Source organism: Balaenoptera physalus, assembly GCF_965194825.1.
Source record: "Balaenoptera physalus genome assembly, chromosome: 8".
In the NCBI taxonomy this organism is placed as follows: domain Eukaryota; kingdom Metazoa; phylum Chordata; class Mammalia; order Artiodactyla; family Balaenopteridae; genus Balaenoptera; species Balaenoptera physalus.
This window is the reverse complement of record NC_138887.1, coordinates 124208765-124222582: the sequence shown is the minus strand read 5'-3', so window position 1 is coordinate 124222582 and position 13818 is coordinate 124208765. Positions and strand designations below refer to the sequence as shown.

General features: G+C 43.5%; 1 protein-coding gene across 2 annotated transcripts in view; it reads left to right on the top strand.

Moving 5' to 3' along the window:
* PTPRN2 (protein tyrosine phosphatase receptor type N2) overlaps positions 1 to 13818 on the top strand; it is a 707285-nt gene that overhangs the window by 234167 nt on the left and 459300 nt on the right. For both annotated transcript variants that reach the window (XM_082472631.1, XM_082472630.1), the window contains exon 4: positions 8206 to 8308. In XM_082472631.1, the coding sequence (XP_082328757.1) occupies positions 8206 to 8308 (103 nt within the window). The remainder of the gene's footprint in view (positions 1 to 8205; positions 8309 to 13818) is intronic.

Genomic DNA, 13818 nt, shown 5'->3' with positions numbered 1-13818 from the left:
CCCTGTGAGGTCCACCCTATGTGAGGTCCCCTGTCGCCTGTGAGGTCACCCCTCTGTGAGGTACCCCCTCTGTGACGTCCCCTCTCCCCTGTGAGGTCACCTCTTCCGTGAGGTCTCCTCTCCCTTGTAAGGTCCCCCATCTGTGAGGTCCCATCTCCCCTGTGAGGTCCCTTCTCTGTGAGGTCCCCTCTCCTCTGTGAGGTCCCCTCTCCCCTGTGAGGTCACCCCTCTGTGAGGTCCCCCCTCCCCTGTGAGGTCACCCCTTTGTGAGGTCCACTCTCCCCTGTGAGGTCCCCTTTCCTATGTGACGTCCCCCATCCCCTGTGAGGTCCACACTCCTCCGTGAGGTCCCCCCTCTGTGATGTCCCCTCTCCCCTCTGAGGTCCCCCCCCTCTGTGAGGTCCCCCCTCTGTGAGGTCCTCTGTCCCCTGTGAGGTGCCCCCCCCCACCATGAGTTCTGTCCTCCTTCAAGATTCCCTTCCTAGTGGTGCAGCTGCCAGCCTTTGACCTCACCTGCCCCTTTACTCTGGTGTAGACCTGCCGCTCATACCACGCCCACTATCAGTCCTTGAGAGCCCAACCTCATAGCCTCTTGAAATGGAGAATTTTTCTAACTCTTACCAAATGCTTTCTTCTTTCTCTCTACTATCTTTAACTTGTTGTTCACAAATCATAAGGATTAAAACAGAAAGTACTTAGAAGTGTGCCTGGCTCGTGGGTAGGTATTATTATTTTTTTAAAATTAAAAATTTTTGTCATAGTGTTATTTTATCCTCTTTCTAAGACATAGTTGGATAGTTTTGTCCTACTCAGAACGTTTTCATGGCTCCGCGCTGCATGCAGAAAACGCCAGCGCTTCCTTGTGTGGTGTCCAGGGCCTCCTGTGGCCTCACACCAGCCCTCCACCCCCCTCTGCCCCCTTGCTTGACTCGCACCCTCACCAACCACATCAAGCCCTGGCCTGGCACACCATAACCTTTTTGGATTGGCTTTTCTCACTCGGCAGAGTTTTCTGGAGATTGGCCCCGGTTGTGGCTGTGTCTGTAGTCCCTCCCTTTCACTCCCCGAGTCATTTTTACTGCTGAGTACTCGTCCATGGTGTGGATGCACCTGTTTGTTTAACCCTCCCTCGCTGGATGGCATCTGGGCTCTTTCTAGTTTGGGGGTATTATAAATAAAACCGCGATAAACATTTGTTTACGAGTTTTTGTGTGAACGTAAGTCTTTGTTTCTCTGGAATCAGTGGCCAGGGGTTCAATCGCTGGGTTGTATGATGTGCATATTTAGTTTTTAAGAAACTGCCAGACTGTTTTCCAGAGGGGCTGCACCATTTTTCAATCCCACTAGAAATGTAACCGTTTCTCCAGATCCTCGGCAGGATTTGGTGTCGCCACGATTTTTAATTTTAGTCCTTCTGAGAGGTGTGTAGTGATATTTCATTGTGTGTTTAATTTCCATTGGCCTGTTGGCTGATGGTGTGGAACACCTTCTTGTGTGCTTATTTGCCGTCTGTACATCCCCTTCGATGAAGTGTCTCCTCATGTCTTTTGCCCATTTGATAATTGGATTTTTTAATGTTTAGTTCTGAGAGCTCTGTATACTCCAGATACTAGTCACTTGTTGGATATGTAGTTTGAATTATTTTCTCCCACTCTGTGTTTTCCTCCTCTTAAAAGGACCTTTCACAGAGCAAAAGTTTTTAATTTTGATGAGATCTTGTTTATCAGTTTTTCTTTTTATGGATGATGTTTGGTGTCAAGTCTAAGAACTTATTGCTTAGCCTTAGGTTCTAAAGATTTTCATTTCTCTAGTCCCCTAAAATTTTTATTGTTTTATATTTTACATTTACATCCATGAACCGTTTTGGCTACTTTTTGTGTAAGCCATGAAACCTATGTCAAGGTTCCTGTTTTTGCCTCTGGATGCTCAATTGCTCCAGCACTATTTGTTGAAAAGGCAGTTTTTCGACCATTAAGTTCCTTTTGCACTTTTGTCAAAAATCTGTTGGGCGTTTCTGTGTGGGTCTGTTCCTGGGTTCTCTGTTTTGTTCTGTTGATCTCTTTGCCTCTCCTTCCACCAGTACTACACAGCCTTGATTACTGTGCCTATTAATAAGACTATAGGTATAGAATTATTAGGTAGAATGATTCCTCCTGCTTCATTCTTCTTTTTCCAAATTGTTTTAAGTTCTCTAGTTCCTTTGCTGTTCCACATAAATTTCTTGTCTGTATCTACAAAGAAGTTTTCTGCGATTCTGATAGGAATTGTGTGAAACTTGTATATCAATTTGGGGAGAGTTTACATCATTATTATACTGCGATTTCCAGTCCGTGAACACATTATGTCTATCATTTATTTAGATCTTTGATTTCTTTCATCAGCATTGTGTAGTTTTCAGTGCACATGTTTTATTAGATTTACGCCTAAATATTTTACTTTGTGAGTGACTGTAAATAATATTTTAGTTTCAGTGTCAATGTGTTCATAGCTAATATAGAAAAAGAATTTATTCTAGGAGTTTTTTGTAGATTCATTGGAATTTTCCATGTGGAAAATTATGTCATCTGGAAATAGGTACAGTTTTATTTCTTCCTTTTTCATCTTCATGACTTTTATTTCCTTATATTGCCCTATTGCACTGTTGAGAACTTTTGGCTCTGTTGAGTGAAAGTGGTGCAAGAGGACATCCTTGCCTTTTTCCTGATTGTAGTGGGAAAGCTTCTAGCTTCTCACCATTAAGTATGATGTTAGCTGTAGGGCTTGTGTAGATGTTCATTGCCAAGTCGATGAAGTTCCTCTCAATTTCTATATTTCTGAGAATATCCATCATGAAAAGGTGTTGAATTAATTGATTTATTTTGGATTAAACCAGTCTTGCATCCCTGGAATAAACCCCATGATGTATAATTATTTTTATATATTGCTGGATTTTATATGCTAATAATATTGTATGGATTTTTATGTCCGTATTCATGAGGGATATTGGTATGCAGGTTTCTTTTTTCTTTTTCTCTTTTTTTGTACTGTTTTTGTCTGCTTTTGGTATCAGGTTAATATTAGCTACATAAAATTAATCGGAAACTATTTCCTCCTTTTCTGTTTTCCAGAAGGAATTGTGTAGAATTCATATAAATTCTTCCTTAAATGTTTGGTAGAATTATCCGGTGAAACTATCTGGGTCTGGAAATATCTTTTGGGGGAGGTTTTAAATGATGAATTCAATTTTCATAATGGTTATAGGGCTATCAAATTATCTATTTCATATTGGATCAGTTGTAGTAGTTTGTGTTTTTCGAGGAATGGGTCCATTTCATCTAAGTTGCTATGTTTATGTGTGTAGACTTGTTTGTTCCCTTATGAGGTCTGCAGGGTCTGTACTGATGTCCCCTGTTTCGTTGCTGATATTGATAATGTGACTGCTCTCTCTTTTTCATTGTCAGTCTTGCTCGAGGTTTGCCAATTTTACTGATCTTTTCAGGGAAGCAGCTTTTGTTTTCACTGATTTCTCTATTTTTTTCATTTCAATTTTGTTGATTTTCTGCTCTTTATTATTTCCTTCCTTCTACTTGCTTTGGGTTTATTTTGCTCTCCTTTTTCTGGCTTCTTCATGTGGGAATTTAGATGATTGATTTGAGACTTTTTCTAATGTAAGTATTTAGTGCTAAAAATTTCACTCAGTGCAGCTTTAACTGTGCCCCACAAATTTTGATATGTTGTATTTTCATTTTCACTCAGTTCAATGTATCTTTTCCCTTGGATTCTCTTTGACCTGTGGCTTGTGTAGAAGTGTTGTTTAAGTTCCAAGTGTTTGGAGACTTTTCTTGTTATATTTATGTTATTGATTTCTAGTTTGACTCCATTGTGATTGGAGAACATACTCTGAATGATTTTGATTCTTTTCATGTTGCTGAGTTTTATTTATGTTCCAGGATATGGTCCACTTTAATTGGATGAAGATGCAAATGTTTAAGAGTGTAATTGGGATGATGACAATGTAGAAACTTTTGTCAGTTTTGTCAGTTTCTGCTTCTCATATTTGCAGCTCTGTTGCTTGGTGTGTATACATTTAGGATTGCTGTATCTTCTTGGCAGATTTACCCTTTTATCATTATATTATGTCTCTGTCCCTGGTAATTTTGTTTGTTATGAAGACTAATTTATCTGCTATTACGATAGCCACTGCTACTTGTCTTTAATTAATGATATATCTTTTTTTATCCTTTTACTTCAACTTGAAAGCTGGAGTGAGTTTCTTATAAACAGCACATGGTTGGGTCATGCATTTTTAATCCACTCAGTCTTCACTGGTATATTTAGCCCATTTATATGTAATGTAATTATTGATTTGTTAAGACTTAAACTCCTATTATATTTTTTTGTTCTATTCTATTTTTTCTATTTGTTCTATTTTTCTCTGTATTCTTTTTCCTGCATTCCTTTAGGTTATGTTAACAGTTTTTTACAAATCCATTTTGATTTATCTATATTGTTTTTGAGTGTATCTCTTTATAGCCTTTTTAGTAGTTGGTATACGTAGTACATACATTATATATATATAAAACGATCTCAGTTTACTGGCGTCATCATTTTACCATTTTGAGTGGGGTATAGAAACCTTACCTCCTTTTATGGTTTTCCCCCATTTATTATAATGATTTTAAATATATCCTCTACGTATATTTAGAAGCACATCAGACAGTGTTATCATGTTTGCTTCAACTGTCAAACATAATTTAGAAAGCTCAGAAGAAGGAAAGCTTATCGTATTTACTCATACCTTTACTTTTCGTGCTCCTTTTCCGTCTTGATGTTCCCAGTTTCTTCTATCGTCACCTTTCTATTTAGAGACGTTCGTATAGCAATTCTTTTGGGGTAGGTCTGCTGGCAAAGTATGCTCGCATTTTCATTTATCTCAGAATGTCTTCATTTCCCTGTCATTCCTGAACAATGTTTTCACCAGGTATCTGGATTGGTAGACTTTCAGGATTCTGAATTGACAGCTTTTTCTTTCAGAAGTTTCATGTGGCCTCTGTGGTTTCTGATGAGAAATCCTCTGTCATTTGAGTCACGTTCCCCTCATAGGTAAGGTGTCATTTCTCTGGCTACTGTTAATATTTTCTTCTTTGCATATAGTCTTAAGAAGTATAATTATCATGTGCCTTGGAGGAGATTTGGGTTTATCCCATTTGAGGTGCTCAGCTTCTGGAATCTTTACGTTTATATCTCTTGCCAAACCTGAGAAATTTTCAGCCATCATCTTTTTGAGTCCCTTTTCAGCCCTGCCTTCTTTCTCCTCTCCTTCTGGGATTCTGAGGACATGAAAATTAGATCTTTCGTTACAGCCCCAAAAGCCAGAGGCTCTGTCCCTTTTTTTTTTCAGACTATCTTCTCTCTATTGTTGAAATTCGGGGATTTCTGTTGTTCTCTCTTCCAGGTCACTGATTCTTCTCTCTGTCCCCTCCGTCCTTCTATTAAGTGCGCACAGTGAGCTGTTTATTTTGGTTATTGTATTTTTTAGTTACAACATTTGCACTTTTTCTTTTATATTTGTGTCTTTACTGAGGCTTCCCATTTTTTCATTTGTTTCCAGAGTGCTCATGATTGTTCACTGAAGTATTTTTATCATGGCTGCCTTATAGTCTTTGTCAGATAAGGCTGACATCTCAGTTTTGGTGTGTGCTGATTGTCTTTTTTCATTCAGTTTGAGGTTTTCTTGGTTTTGGTAAGAGTGGTTTTCTGTTGAAACCTGGGCATTTTTGTATTATGTTGTGAGTCTCCAGATCTCATTTAAACTTGTGTTTTAACTGGCTTTTTCTGGCACTGCTCTGCTGGGGTAGGGGCTCTGTTACTGGCAATGGAGGTTGAAGCCCAGGTTCCCCACCAGGTCTCTGCTGGCACCTGAGGGAGGGTTCTTGTCCTCACTGCTGGGCAGCAGGTAGGTGGGAGTCTGAACTCCCCACACGGTCTCCACTGGCACACCAGGGGGTGGTTACCACGCAGTGGGGAGGGAAGTCCCCCTCCCCACTTGGCTGCTCTGATGACACTGGCAGAGTCACTCTGGCCTCACAAGGGAGGGTGCCCAGGCTCCCTCTCGGCCTTTGTGGTGTTTGGTGGGAGTGAAGCTGTACTGTCTGCAATGTGCTAAGTCGCTTCTCTCCGGGCCCTCTGACTAGAGAGAGGTAACTTCAGCTGGGCCTCATCGGCACCAGCATTGGTGGCTGATTCAGTACCAAGTCTGAGATCACAGCCCAAGGGAACCCCAAGGGGCCCAGCACATGTTTCTTGGGTCCCTGGGTCCCTGGCCAGTCTTCTTTCCACACTGCACAGCCTTCCACACGTATGGTTTCCAGGGATTGGCTGTACCTGGTGGGAAGAGTGTCTTCCCATCTTCCAGACGCGGACCCTCTCTTCCCAGGGTTTTACCTCCTCTTACTGGCCTTGGAGAGAACTTCAGGGAGGACGTCTAGGTCCCTGGACCTACACATTCCTTTGTTTTTCTATCCAAGTGCCCAGTTCCTGCCTGCTCCCAGGAAAGCTGAGAGATCTGGGCTGGGGTTCAGGGTTCCCCTCATGGCCCATATAGACCACCTCTGTCAGGTGCCCACCTACTGCAACTGAGGCCTCCTCACAGACCTCAGAGTTGGCACAGCTTAGACTTCTGTGCTCTTTAGATAAAAATATTACTGAAGTTCTGTTATTTAAATTTTAAAAATGATTTTTTTTTTCACAGAAAGTTCTGTTTGTGCTCGTGATATTTTCTGTTTCCTGGTGGATATTGACATGAAGACCATCCTTTAGGGAATGATGTGGTTAAACCACGCCTGTTTTCTGAGTCTGCAGTGGTAGATGTTATGCTAATATTGCAGATGTGCTTCCAATTGTGAATACTCCTGGGAGTGGACCGATAATAGCCACACAAACACATTTCACGTGGGGCGTTTTCTAGTTTCTTTTGGCAAATGGAACAGACTTGCTTATTATTAAGCACATTGAGTCCTAAAGTAAGGGTAACGGTGCCAGCGGGGCTGGGTCTCCCTGCAGGGACCTCTCTCGAAACGTCACGTCGCAAACTGAGCTGCTTGCTGGTTGCTGTGGTTGCAGCCGGGGGGCGAACTTCCCCACAGCTCCCACTTTGGATAATGTCATCGGACCTTCTGAGGTTCAGAGCTATTCCAACTGCTTGAATCTTGCCACTTGTAAATTTTAAAAAAACGTTAGATTTGCATTTGAAAAAATATTCAAGTGTGTTCATGAAGGCTTATGTGTAAGAGGCGTTCTTTTAATTCCACCCAGAATATGTGTTCTCAGTGAGTTCTGGACCTTCTTGTACCACACTCACACACACACACAAACAAGCACAGCGGTCCTGATTTGAAGGTTTTGGTAATGTGTTTTTGTACAGGGCATAAAAATATATCTCTGTAATTACATGATATTTAGTGATTAGATAATTACGGATAATTGCATGGGGTAGTTCTAAGTGCTAAAGTGTTACCATAAGATCTAAAATGTACAAATTGCATAATAATTATTCTTAGGGGTTATTTGGTAATTCTGAGCATAATTATCATGTGATCTGCAGTGCATGTAATTAATGCATAATCACATGGATTTTGCCTTCATAACTACTTCGCCCTTGTTATAAAGCTCTTTGTCATAACATTTGAGTATAAATATAATGTAATTGGCTCCCAGATACAGTACATTAAGCCCCGTGATAATTGCTTTCACAGTAACAATAGCCCTTATTTCACTTCAATCGTGTGGCTCTTAAGCTGGGCGGGGTTGCGAAGAACGAATCGCCAGGACGTGGAGGCGGCGAGCAGGCAGGGCGGCGCTGAGTGGTGGCCACTAGGCGCGCTTCTGGGTGAGGAATGGCTTTGCCGTGACCAGACCTTTCCAGGTAGAAGAGTTTGCACCTTTGACTTGGAGCCTGTCTTCTAACGGCGGCGCACGCCCCTGCCCTGCAGCAGCCGGCCCCTGCATACAGCAAAGCACCCACCGCATTTCGGGTGGAGGGGCCGCAGAGGGCTGGAATTTCTATAAGGAGGAGATCTTGTAATAAACTGCAGTGAGAAGGGCCTTGGCCGATGGATGACATTGTGGGAGAACACCTGGGACAGCAGCAGTTACTCAGAGACGGAAAACGGGAGCTCTGGCTCGACTTCCGTGTCGTTAACGCAGTTCCTGCAACTCTCCCCGCAGGTCTCACGTGGCAGGATGGCTACACCCAGCACGTGATGGCGCGGGAGCTCGCCGGCCTTCCCCAGGCCTCCCCGCGGCGCCCTGAGGCCTCCAGCCCAGCCAGGTAAAGTGGACTTGGTTTACGGCTCCTCGCTGGCGGCCACGCCAGCATCCACCAGCCCTCTTCCTTGTTTCACGTAGCACGGTGCCCTGTCTTTCCGTGTAGACGTTCCAGGAAGTTAGAATGTGTGTAAGGAGCAGGAGGGGTCCTGGCCCCGGGGGAAGGGTGTATGGGAGTGACCCGCCCACAAGGGGCCGTTCTCACCAACAGACGTGCCCAAAGGTCCTCCCCGCCTTCCCGAGACCCTCGGAAGGTCTGCATCTTCAGAGCCTTGGTTGAAAGCAGAGAAGTCAATAATTCTCACTTCCCAGTAAGAATTTATGTTCACTTTAGTACAAAAAGCAAGTTAAACCATGAAAGGCGTGCCGTTCCCCAAGCACGGCAGCCCGTGTGAGCCGGATTCATTCCATCTCGTCCTCTCTGCACACGTGCGGAGGTGCAGACGCCTTGCCCGCTCGTGCAGGGGGCACACAGACCCCGGCAGGTGAGGGCTCCGTCCACAGACAGAGCGCCAGGCGCGGGCCGCCTCGACCCCGAGCCGGCGTTTATACAACAGGGAGACGACCTTCCCCCAAGGCTTCGCTTGGAAGTCCACTCTTCCCTCGGAGAGTGAGTTGTCTCTGTCCGTAGCCTCAGTGAAAATAATCTCAGTGACAGAAACATCAGCCGTCTGCCTTCCTGCCCAGGCTGCCGAGCCGAGGAAGCAGCTAAGTCACCAGGTCCTGCAGGGTTAAGTGCACCAAACGTGAAAACGCGTTCACTGTGGCGGCTCTCTCACTGGCCAGACCGTGAGTCTCTTGAGGGTAGGAGCTGTCCTTTGTCTTTCTTGCTGGTATACTGAGCTTTAACAAGGAGACTGTGCCACTGTAGTCTGCTCTGTAAAAACAAGACACAAAAGCCAAAGTCAGGCTATCCTGAATTTCCATTTTCATCTGGGTGAGTTCAGACTCTTCACGCTGGTCTTTCAGTGACATTTGGGCCTTTCAGCACCGCCCGCCACTCCGTCCCTCCTGGTGAAGATGTACCTGAGTGGCGTGCACTGTCCCAGACAACCTTGAACTCCACTGAGGAGGCCAAAGGGCAGAGGGATAGGGGAATGGGGAAGACCGAGCAGGAACAACTCCGTACGTAGTCTAGACAGTCAGTAAGTATGGCGGAAAGGCCAGCCTGTCGTCAGGGAAAGAGCATTTCCAGAGAGAACAGCCCTGAGAAATCAGACACAGTGCGACCACGGACAAACACCTAGCTCACCACGTTCTTAGCAGCGTTAATATTGTCATTTAAAATAATTGCCCCTTTGTTATGAAAAATGGTAACTTCGCTTTTTTAGATTACAAGTGAGATTAAAAGTTTAAAAATACACATATGTAGAGATTGGAATTCTCTATATGGATTTCCTGTGCATAATCTTTGTTCATATACAAAGTATTTTTTGTATTTTTCTGCTTGGTTTCTTTCTGCATAGTCTTTATATTTAAGGCTAGTAACTCTTCACGTACCATATTTTATAGAAGTAGCTTTCCAGTCTGTTCCGTAGATGGCACAAGGTACAGTTGCCAGCGGAAAGGGAGCTCATAGCCCTCTCGCGATGGGAGTTCTAATTTCTTCCTTGAGGGTGTTAATTCCCTCCCCCCTCACCCGCTCTGCCCCAGAGAGATGGGCTTCCTGGGCGGCACCAGCAGGTCCTTGGCCTTGGGCTGGGTGGGTTTGGCCGTGGTACACCCCTGGCTGGGAGGGCGGGAAGGCATCGCACCCACGGCTCTGCCAAGGTCATGGCTGCTTGGACCCCCACTGTGACCCTTTAACTCCTCCTTCCCATAGGCCCAGCCCTTCTCCACCGTCAGCCTGTCGGTTCTCTTGGTCCTGCTCTGTCTTTGCGAACAGTTCCTTTATTAAACTGCCGGACGTCCCATTTGGAGACGCCGTGTGTCCTATGGGGCCTCTGCCTGGTGGCAGGAATCCTAGTCACCCACCCTCTTTTTCCTCAGCTTTTGTCAAGGTTATAGGATCGTCATGATACACACGGAATAGTTTTCCTTCTTTTCAAAAACCTTCTGCAAAACTTTCTTTAGTGTTGAAATTGTCTGCTGCCTGGTATATATTTTTAAATGATCTTTCTTTGTAGGTAAATCTCATAACACTTTCATTGTCTTCTGAGATTATTGGTGAAATATGCTCAAAGGTTTTATTTACATTTTTGCAGAGAACTATTATCCTGTTCATAGGGATTTCCAAATTTGTTAACTTAGTGTGATTCACAGTACTGTATTATAATTTTAAAAATCATTCGCCATATGTGTAATTATCACACCTTAGCCATTGATTTTTCTCTTTACCCTTTTAACACAATTTTAAAAAATAATTATCTCTTGGACTTTTCTCTTTCTACCATTCTTAGATTTATTGTTTTTATGAAACTTCTTGAGCTGAAAGTTTTGTTCTTATTTTTATTTATTCATGGTTAAAAAGCAGTGAAATCACTTAAGGCTATGCATTCGCCTGTGAGCGTGGTTTTGGCATCATCCTGTAATGTTGATGGGCTCATTTGCTTTTGTTCTAAATTATCTGTAATTGTAATTTTATATCCTTTGGGAGCAGTAAGTGTAGTCTCTTTCCTTTGTTCATATTTATGTGCTCTTGTTTTTAGACTTTAAATCAGTGTCTGGTTTTATTGCATTTTAGTTAGAGAATGTGACATGTTCAGTTTTTACTTTTTAGAAATTTGGGGTTCTCTTTGTGGCCTAGTTTATACCATACTTTTATTAATTTTCAACGGATACTTCAAAAAACTATTGTATCCACTATTTACAGAGTACAGATTTTTATATATAGTTTATAATCATATATAAAATTTATAATTACATATATATATAAATTGTATTACTCAAAATCAAATATCCTTATTTATATTTTTATTTATTGAAATTTCTCAGACAAAAACTATTTCCATAAATTTTCCTTCCATTTTTAACATATTTTGCTTTACACACTTTGGGTTCTGACGTTCAGCCCACACACGCTCACAGCATTTCGTCTTCACTGTGGCTCATCACGCCTGCTGCCGTTTTTAAATGGAGACTTCATCATCTTTAGTGCTTTTTGTCTTGATCCCACTTTTCTAAAATCGGTATTACCATTCCTGTGTTCTCTCTGTTTTGCTGTCTAATTAATCCTTTAAAATTCTGCCCTTTGGAGTCTCTTATTTTGCATGCAGCATTTATAAACAATATCAGGTGGCATTTTTTACAGCCCCTCTGGCCAGAGACCCCTGATTTCTCTGCTTTCTTTCTTTCCCTCTCTGGCCTGTGACTGGTTTACTTTCATCATCTTTAGTGTTTGTAACTATGTATCTTACTTCAAATTCAGTCCGCGGCCATCACCTTTAGGCTTTCCAGGCAGTTTTTGAAGTGACAGATCTGAGTCACTATTAATGGAGGAATCCCACCTTCGGACCCCCCACCCCCTTCCCAGCTCATCCCTGGCGCCTGGCACATGCCGTGTACAGGTGGGTGTCCGGCCCAGAGCTGTTGACTAAAGAAGGAAGGAAGGAATGAAGGGTCTTGTGACACTTTTGTTTATTATGTGGGTAACCACACTGACCAAGAATCCTGCCTGACCTACATTCCACAGGGTACTTCCAGAGCTTTCTATACCCCGTAGATGTGTGAATATCCACGGTCAGCAATCTTGGGACAGGACAGGTGACCTTAAATGAGATTAAGGAACTGGCCCCAAACCAGTCACCCATTCAGGAGGTAGCAGTGAGCTCCGAGTGTGGTGTCAGGACGCCCAGCCCCAGTCTTGGGGGAAGCAGAGCAAGCACTGCCTGAGAGCCAGGAAGAGGCAAAGCCGTGTTGTGGACGCTGCATGAGGGACAGATGCCGGGAGCCTGGGGACACCCTCTGCTGAGGCCTCTGATGGCCAGAACAGATGGGGGTGGGGTGGGCAGCAATGTTATGGAGGACTTGACGGAGCCATGAATTCTGTTTACGTGAAAAACAAAATGGCATGGAAATGATCATTAGACAAAGTTGGGATTATGGAGAAAGGAGTGAGAACCAGGTCACTGTGTGCTCTTTGCAAAGATTCTGCTTATAATTCGGATTTTTTTTTCCTGAGCACATTGGGTGCCAACTGAAAGCATCCCATGTTATTGGAGCCTGAAGGTCAGTGCAAGGAAGTGGGAAAGGGACCAGTGGAGACCGACGTGTAGGGACTACAGTCTTAGTCTTTTGAGGTAGAAAATGTACACTTAGAAAGTTTTGACCTACTTCAAGCTGAATGACAGGGCAAAAGTCAATCTGAGAGCTAGCTGCTACAGTGTCGCACACACAGAGAGGGACGCTCTCTTGGCTGCTGTAACGTATTACAGTGTCCCAAACAATCCTCCAGCAGCGGACACGCAGGGAAGATGAATAAGACAATTTAAAGACACATTTATGAGGTGGTTCTATCTGCCTTGATTAGCAATTAGTGAGAAAAATAGATAAAGTACCAGAAAAGTAAATTGACTTCAGTTAAATTACACACAGAACATGAAATTTCATCCATTAAAAAATGGTCAAGGAAGCTGTAGCCATGACTTGAGATGCAAAGAACCGCGCAGCTCCTGATCATTTATACGCCTCTTAAGTCTGAGCCAGTGTAACTTGGAAAGGCGTCAGAAATAAACACAGGACAGTTGGGGCTTCCCTGGTGGCGCAGTGGTTAAGAATCCGCCTGCCAATGCAGGGGACACGGGTTCGAGCCCTGGTCTGGGAAGATCCCACATGCCGCGGAGCAACTAGGCCCGTGAGCCACAACTACTGAGCCTGCGCGTCTGGAGCCTGTGCTCCGCAACAAGAGAGGCCACGATAGTGAGAGGCCCGCGCACCACGATGAAGAGTGGCCCCCGCTTGCCGCAACCAGAGAAAGCCCTTGCACAGAAACGAAGACCCAACACAGCCATAAATAAATAAATAAATTAATTAATTAATTAAAAAAAAAACAGGACAGTTTTATCACCGCAATAATTAAACACAAATGTGAAGATTTTCTGTAAGTCCCAGATTTTATGAAATACATACAGATATCAAACTCCTAACATTAGTGATCTGTTCTTGAAAGTCAGACTTTCTACGTGGAAACACTAGCCGGGAGCCTGTTCTCCGTTACTCCAAGTGGGAGATCTACAAAGAGGTACACACCCAATTAAAACCCCAGTACATTCCCTGAATCACAGTAAAGACCCACATATAAGAAACAAATTGTCATGTTTGGATATAAAATACTTAAAACATTGTTTCCTGGTCCCTGAAAGTGGATATGGTTGTTAGCACACAGGCACTTTATTTGTAGTAACACGGCCTCACCCAACATCTGCAAAACACATGGGCACACACAGATACACACGGACACACACACACATTGACACACACACAGATAAATACATATACACACCCAGGCACATATAGACATACACACAGACACATGCGCATACATGCAGACATGCACGGACACACACACAGACGCAC